At 37.9% G+C, this 8710-nt stretch overlaps 1 protein-coding gene across 1 annotated transcript; it reads left to right on the top strand.

Annotated features, from left to right (window-relative positions):
* Positions 1 to 352: 352 nt before the first annotated feature.
* On the top strand, positions 353 to 919 carry LOC148574937 (uncharacterized). The gene is made up of 2 exons (XM_088505991.1): positions 353 to 444; positions 556 to 919. Exons 1-2 carry the CDS (start codon positions 353 to 355, stop codon positions 917 to 919), a joined length of 456 nt encoding a protein of 151 aa, XP_088362117.1.
* Positions 920 to 8710: the final 7791 nt, after the last annotated feature.

Raw genomic sequence — 8710 nt, 5'->3', positions numbered from 1 at the left:
TCATGGATCGACCTAATCTTTAGCTTCTTGGAGGATGGAAAACTTCCCAACGACGAGAAAACGACGAAGACGATAAGAAGGGAAGCGGCCAAGTACATAACAATACAAGGGCAGTTGTTCAAGCGAGGATTGAACCAGCCCCTACTAAAGTGCCTGCGCCCCCGACCAGACAGACTACGTCCTAAGCGAAGTCCATGAGGGGTGCTATGGTCACCACATCGGGGAGAAAGCCCTAGCCAGGAAGCTCATTAGGACTGATTACTACTGGCCTTCCATGATGACGAATGCTCAAGAATTTGTAGAAAAGTGCAAAAAATTCCAAGAGAATGCCAACTTCCATAGGTCCCCAGCGATGGAGTTAAATTTGATGTTGGTGTCACGGCCTTTCGCCCAGTGGGGATTTGACCTGTTAGGGCCATTCCTGGTGGGTCCCGGGCAGGTCAGGTACCTAATTGTGGCGATAGATTACTAAACCAAGTGGGTTGAGGAGGAACCACTAGCCAGTATATCCTCAGCGAACTGTCGGAAGTTCGTGTGGAGGCAACTTGTCTCCAGGTTTAGAATCCTAGAAGTTGTCATTTCGGACAACGGGACGCAGTTCGCAAATAAGAATTTTGCGGAATTCCTCTTGGGATTGGAAATCAAACAGAAGTTCTTTTTATTCGAACACCCCCAGAGAAATGGCCAAGTGGAAGCAGCAATTAAGGTCATCCTTCACGGCCTGAAGAAACGACTAGACCAGAAGAAAGGATCATGGGCAGACAAGCTTGCCTCGGTTCTTTGGTCATATAGGACAATGCCTCAATCTTCTACCAGGAAACCCTATTTCGGCTTACCTACGGAGTTGACGCCATCGTTCTGGTTGAAATCGGAGAGCCAAGCCCGAGAATGCTCCTTGGTGGAGTTGAAGAGGCAGTAGAAAAAGACTTAATTGATGAAACAAGGGAGATGGCCCACTTGACTGAAACGGCGCTAAAGCAAAGGATGGCCTTAAGATACAACGCCAAAGTGCAGAAAAGAAGTTTCGAACCAGGCGATCTAGTGTTGCAGATGAACGACATTGGACTACCGACCTCGGGAGAAGGCAAGCTAGCAGCCAATTAGGAGGGCCCATACATAGTAAAAGAAGTGCTTGGCAAAGGGGCTTACAAGTTGGAACGGTTAAACAGGAACGAAGTACCAAGGACTTGGAATGTGGCGAACTTGAAAAGATTTTACTCATAAAAAGTAACCCGCCGACCTAACGATTTTTCCTTTCTCTTTATTCAGTAATGTTATTTTGCCTTTCCATTCGATACTTCATTGTTAGTCCGTTTCATTATAAATACCATGGGTGTTGCATTACACTTAAAGTGCTAGTCGTCGCATTATAAATGCCATTTCATTTAAGTGACGTTATATTGTTATCCCCCGACTACATGGCTAACTGGGATTGATCACCCCGGAGGCCCTGATCAGAGCAGAAATACTGCACACAATATTACAGGCCTACCGGCCAAACGATAAAGATCGGAACTAGCAAGTTTCAAATATTTTCCAAAGGCAACTAATCGGCCTACGTATCAAATAAAAACCTACCGGACAGACGACAAAATTAGAAAGTAGAAGGCAAATGGAACAACCTAAACATAATTGTCAAAATAAGGGCAACGCGTCGGCCCAGTAAGTCCAAAAGTCATACAATCAGGGCAACACCTCGGCCCAACAAGTTAATAATATAAGTAGTTACAAAACAAGACTACAACTACTTGGGGGGTACCATTTTCTTCGGAATATCCACGATCTTGACATCCTGGACTTTCTTAAAGGCCCTAACCAAGGAAGTGTCAAGATCGGGTGCCAGGACGGCGATTTGGGCCTTGATCCCTTCCTCAGTAGCTTTGACGACCTTCTTCACGTCCCTCACGATATCCTTATTCCTTTTCTTCAAAGCGATGAACTCTTGCTAAGCAGCCTGGGCCGACCTCTCGGTCTCACCCTGCTTTTCCTCCAGCTCCTTCAGCTTTTTCTCCCAGTCCTTAACATTGGCCTCCGCAGCAACAACCTGACCCTAAGCCACGTTCAAATCCTTGGAAAGAGTAAGGTCACGTTCTACCAAACTATTGATCTCGGCAGCGTCCTCTTTCCCCTTTTTCTCTTTCTCGTCCAACTGGGTCTTCAAAGACGTTTCCCGAGTCTTCAGGTCGGTGATGTCCTTCTGGGCTGTGCAAAGCTTCCCCTCTAAGGCCTGGCACTAAGCTAAGACAGGTTCCACCTTCCTCGCAATAACGGCGGCTCGGAGAAGGCTGCAATAAGTCTACTTCGCCTGTGAAGCGAGGTCCTCGTCCAAGAAGAATTCCTCAATTCCTGGAAGAAGGTGGGAGTCAATGAAGCCTCCAGCATCAAAGCTTCTTTCCATTACGGTTAGGGCTTTCCCAAAATTCGCCTTTCGCTTTATGGGTTAAGGACGATTGTCAGTTCAGGATCCACCTCAACACCGACTTCTTCCTCCAAGATCGACTCCTCTACGGCAGCATGAGGAGGGTTCTCGGGCTGAGCGTCAACTTGGTTCTCAGAGGTACCCTGGCCACTACTTTCCCCGGTGGCATCTGGGCTCGGAACCTCAGAATGAGTTGCCGAGGAATCGTCGTCGTCACTCCTACCGAGGAAGTGGGCGACGAGGTCCTCCAAGTTCGTCTTTCCTTCAGCCATGGCAACTACAAAATAAACACAACTGAAAAAGTAAGGCACGAGGTCATCATCATCATCATCAAAAAAAAGAGAGGAAAAGGGAAATGACCTACCCACTTGGGCCCAACCGAGCTCCTGATCCCCCATCACCAGATTCGGATTTAGATTCTTCGACCTGAAAATCGCCAATAACACGTCGGCTATCCGACGGTTCTCCTTACTCATTCCCTCATAAGTTTCCTTTATTAAATAATCTGAGCCCGCTCCGAAACTCCAGTAAGTCGGGATCCTCCTTTCCCCTTCCAAAGTAAGCCAAAAGGTGTGATGACCCGGGGCAGGCCTCACCTTGAAGAGGGCGCTTTTGAAATGATGGAACGAATCTTCGAAGAGGCCAAATATTCGGCAGCCTTGAACTGCCCGAAAAGATATATAACCATTTTTCGTTTTTCCTTCAGGGGAAGGGTTCGTTAGGAGGAAGAGGTAGAGGAAGACGTTCACAGAGGCTGGAATCTCCAAATGCTCGCACACTAGCTCGAAGCACCGGATGGCGGCCCAGCTATTCGGATGAAGCTTCGACGGGGCAACATCACAGCAGTTAAGTAGTGACATCACGAAGGGGGAGAATGGGAGATGAAGACCCAGCGTGGTGAACATGGGCTTATACACCCATAGCCAGTCAACTACTCGGGGGGAAGCCATGTTTTTATGACACACCCTCTCACGATCGCTAGGGACATAGACCTGATAGTGCGCTTCCTCGGGACTTCCCTCGCACAAAGAGCCTGCATCTCGGAGAGCCTGGAGCTCCTCTCTGGTCACCCGAGACGGTGTATCCTTCACGTCCGAGGTTACCCAAGCAAAGAAGTCGATAACATTTGGAGCCGGTGGCTGCGCCATACCTACAGTGGGGGCACCACTCATGTTAACCCGGGAGACCGCTAAGTCGGAAAATAGATAAAATAGATCTACGACTAAGTATATCACTAATCTGTGGCACCTACACCAACACCTAAAGCCTGGATCCACTATAAGTACTTGAATGGTACCCCCTAGCAACTATCTAACATGGACCATATTCATTCGAGCAAGTATGAATCAAAGCGAAAAGGGAAAAGAGCATGCATTACGAAAGCAGTAATCACAGAATGAAATAAGGAAACAATGGGACGAACGAAAGAAGCGTGAAACACTTATAGGGAGATATGCAAGAAGGAGGTAATAGACAAGAACTGCGCACTGAGTTTCCCTCAGGAAGTGGAGCGATATGCAGAGGCAGGGAGCGATAAGCAAAAGCAGTTCAGAAAGCGAATGAAAATGAAGCAAATGAAAAAGGTGGTGGTGTTGAGAAAACTAGAATGGTAACCGTCTAAAGAGGGAGCGCGAAAAGGCAGGAGGATGGTCTTTCACCCCTAGGATTTCAAATCATCCGTTATGAGCATTAAATGCTTAGCGCAAAAGTCGAAGCGACACGCCAAGCTACGCGTGGGGTCAAAACACGTGCACAATGTCGCGTCCTTTACCAGCGGACTCTCGATCTGCAGGGCGCCCAACAGGAGAAGAGGCGAGGCATCTTAATGCGCCAACCACTTTGATGGTTAACGCGTTGAGGGCACTGTTCCGGCCCGGCCCGAAAGAGCCAAGGATCCACGGCCGGACGGTTAGCCGACCCGACAGATCGTCGTACCCGAACAGGAAGGTGACCCACACACCACCCCCCTCTTCGCGTGAACCTGGACAGCTGAAAAGGAAACTTCCAGGAAATGGGGTCTGCGCTTGTGGGACCCACTGTAGTACAGACTATATAAGGGGAGTGTCCTACCCCTCCCCCAGGTATGTCACTCACCTTACCCTAAATTGCTGCCTCTTGTACGGACGCTAACTTGAGCGTTGGAGTCCTTGCAGGTGGCAACCCCCTCCTCGCCAGCTTGGGAGAGTCACACTACCTTGCCCGCCGGAGCTCATCCAGACCAGGCATCCAGTCACTCACCAGCTTTCGAACTTTATAACACCAGACCCTCTTCGGACCCGAGAAACCGAACACATGTTAAATGTTTCCTATATTATAAAGATTATGTTACGTGTACACCAAAATCAGCCACTAAAATCAGTCACCAGTATAAAATATATGTTGAAATACAAATATACATTGAAAATAAATTATACTACACACGTATTTATACATAAATATATTAGTGACTGATTTTAGTGACTAATTTTAATGTACAAATAGCATTTTTGATATTATAAATACATAAGAGAACGTTACTTCTATTTTTTATAATGACACTATCTATTTTTTCATTGTGTATTTACATAAATTAAAAAAAATAATATTATTAAAATAATTGTAGTAATATCTATTCTATAAATACGTACTCCCTAATAATATATGTTTAGGATTGATTGTAAATATTAGGTTTAGTTAATTTTTTATAGTTTTATCAAATTTATATATATATATATATATATATATATATATATATATATTATTTTAGTTTAGTTTTTATATTATTTTTAGTTTTGTAATTAAGTCTTTAACAGTAAAAAAATATTAAAATTAATAAAATAATTTTTTACAAATTAAAAATACATACAATTAAGAATCTAACTTAATAATTATATATTTTTTTAAAAAAATATTTTATTAATTTTAATATTTCTAATATAAAAAGAATCTAACTAAAAATAATATAAATATTTAATTAAAATATAAAAATTTAATTATAAATTTAATAAAATTATAAAAACTAATAAAATAATTAAACCTAAATACTACTGATGACGGGTATATTAGGGATCAATGACAATTTGAAATTGATTGCAATAGTGCCATATTGGAGTGTAATTGTAGTTAGAGTAGAAAGCGATTAAGATCCTCTAAAGTGAGAAAATTAATAAAATTTTAATATAAAAAATTAATTATTTTTAAATTAAGATAGTACGATACATATTTTATAAAAAATTATAAATTTTTACTTTATTATTTTATCAATTTTTTAAATTAGAATTATTCTATTTAAAAGTTTATCGTTAGTCAATAAATTATTATATATACATAATATAAAATTTAAATCCTAATAGTTATTTAAACAAACTAATAAATTAAGAAAAATTCTCTACATATAAGCGTTTTTCTATACAAGTCATATAAGTTATTTATTTCTTCTTTTTTTTTTCTTTTTCCATGCCTCCTCTTTTTCTTCTCCTTCTTCTTCTTTTTCCGTGCCTCTTTTTCTTCTTCTTCGTCTTCTTCGTTTTTGAAGTGTTTCATCTTCATCGTCGTGTTCCTCCTCGTTCTTCTTTTGATTTTGCAACATTATGTATTTTTTTCTTCTTTGTTTGATTTTTTCCTCCCAAAAAGAATTATGAGAATATGAAATAAGAAAATAAAGAAGAAGAAGAAGCAGCAGAAGATGAAGAGGAGAAAGAGGAAGAGTTCTGAATTATGCATAAGGTGTACTTCAACGAATTTTGGGTGTATTTTTTAAATCCTTTGGGTGTATTTTTGTAATCCTTTGGTTGTATTTCTGTAATCGTTTGGGTGAATTCCTGTAACCGTTTGGGTGTATTTCTGTAATCGGTTGGGTGTATTTCTGTAATCGTTTGGGTGTATTTTTGAAGTTCCATTATCTTCAAAACGATTTCAAAACTTGATTTCAGAAACCATGAAAATCGAAAAAAAAAATGAAGCAAGAATACCAATGATAAACGCAGATAAAACAACGAATGAAAAGGTAAAGAGAGAACGTACAAAGGAGATTGAACAAATTTAACAAAAAAACTCGTTTTCATGGAGAAATGAGAAGAAGAGAAGAAGGAAGAGGAGGAGAAGAAGAAGGAAGAGAAGGAGGAGAAGGAGGAACGCGAAGCACGCCATAAAAATTGTATATGGGCCAGCGTGCTTTTTGTTAAATTTCTCTCAATTTGTATGACTTGTAAACTAAATGACTTGTATATGTAGCACTCCTCATAAATTAATCAATAAACTATCTCCAACTCCAACTTAGTTAAAAAGCCATATATATAATCATAGAACTCTCCATATTTATTTGTATTAAAAAAAGTGGGCACGGGACAAAACACAAAAGTGAAGCTTAACATCAACACGTACGGAGAACTCTCCTCGACAGTGTATGCCTGTATGGTACGGTGTTGGAAGTTGGAACCATTAAATCAACTACACCTCAGCCTATGCAAGACGTATCATTAGTTGTAAACTACTAATCCGGTTACCTCTCCCACTATTAATAGGAGAAGCAAAATAGGCTGACTCACTCCGATAAAAAAAAAATTCGATAAACAATAAAAAATTGTTGAAATTTATTTTATTTTATTTTATATTTATAAATTATTATTAGAATTTTAAATAATATTAAATATAATAAATATATAATTATAACTATTACATACATAAAATTATGAATATTAAATTAAAAAATTTAATTAACATATATTTTAAAAATATAAGTTAAAATTATTAATTAAAAAATTTATAAAAAAATATAAAATTAACGTTTCATATGTTGTATATTTATTAAAATAATAAATTTATAAATAATAATTTTAATATATATTTTTAAGACATATAATAATTAAATTTTAAGTTATATATATAAAATAATTTTGAATTATTATTTTTTTAGTATTACTGTTCCATCCTATTATATTAGTCTGACTTTGCCAAAGTTTGTCATCAAATGAGTCGAATTTATGTTTTTTCACTTTGTAATAGAAGTTTAAAATAACAGTCAAACCTTTTTTTTTTTGGAATGAAAAGTTGGTGAGTTGATCCTTGTGCTTGTTAAATTTTTAAATTTAGCTAATATGTATCATTAGGATATGAATTTATATATTCATAGCACTTTAGCTATATCTTTTTTTTTATGATTTTATATTATAATTTCTATTCTTCAGTTTTATCTTTTTTTGTTTTAATTAATAAAAAAAAAACAAATATGTGAGGTATTAATAAAAAGTATTGAAAACAAACGCAAAGATAATAATTTTGGAAAAAAAATAAAAAATTATGTCAATTTTTTTATTATTATTCCTGTTTTGTATTTACGAACATGAGAAATTTTTTTTGCTAATTTGGATGAGCACTTAGTATTGAGAGTTTAGAGAGTGAATCTAGTCAAATAAAACTTGGTTCGAAATTTGGTTTATCCGTGATAGGATTGGATAGAATTTTTGGAAATTGATATTTGTAAATATTTGACAAAGATAGTAAAAATTTCACCACAGTTGTGTTGAAGACTGAATGTAAGTCACATTACGCATGGTGATTGAACTAGGATATATGGCTGTGTTATTTTCTCTTCTCTATTCTTTTTGATATGCTCATTATGAGATAAAATGAATTTGTCTCCTGTTTAATCAATTTTACTGATGTCACAGCAACACAGAGTTAATTTCTCTTCTTTGTTATGATCCTGTTTTATTTGTTGAGAGATAAAATTGTTTCCTACATGATCAACAACACAGATTTCATAGCAATTTGGTCTTAAATCCTAATTTAAAGTTTAAAGTGTACAAAATTAAAAGAGGCCATAGATTCAACCCCCTTCTTTGGACTATTGAAAATCTTTACTCTCCATCATAACATCCTTAACTATTTGAATAGACCTTAGAAAGTGCAGGTTTAACACACTTTTAGAAAGACAAACAAGTGTGCTGACTGGTTATTGAGACAAAGTCAAAAGCAAAATTCAGGGTTCAAGGTTTTAGACATCCCTCCTGGGTTGATCTAGGTCCCTTGCTTATTGATCATATAAATAGGGTCTATTTTTTCTTTAGTTTTTCATGGTATCTCCCGATTTGACATCCAATGATTAATCTATTATAGATTTGAGATCAGTTTCAAAGTCTGTTACTGGCTAATGGATTACTCTATATCATAGTTATTAGAACCGGGTCGGACCAACTGGTTTGATGGGCAGCTTGTGCACACAGCCTCTCCCTTGCTACTATGCCAACTTCTGTCTTGCTAATATATATATATATATATATATAAAACAAACCATAAATGAATTTTGATTTT

The sequence above is a fragment of the Arachis ipaensis genome, chromosome B2, assembly GCF_059453495.1.
Source record: "Arachis ipaensis isolate K30076 ecotype BB chromosome B2, ASM5945349v1, whole genome shotgun sequence".
NCBI lineage: Eukaryota > Viridiplantae > Streptophyta > Magnoliopsida > Fabales > Fabaceae > Arachis > Arachis ipaensis.
The sequence above is the reverse complement of the archived record's forward strand: the minus strand, read 5'-3'. Positions and strand labels throughout refer to the sequence as shown.

Excerpts from the sequence above, each read along its gene's own strand:
- LOC148574937 (XM_088505991.1), top strand. The coding sequence starts at position 353 with ATGGAGTTAAATTTGATGTTGGTGTCACGGCCTTTCGCCCAGTGGGGA. Across the intron at positions 445-555 it reads GTGGGTCCCGGGCAGGTCAG|GTTTAGAATCCTAGAAGTTG; the intron begins GTACCTAATTGT and ends ACTTGTCTCCAG.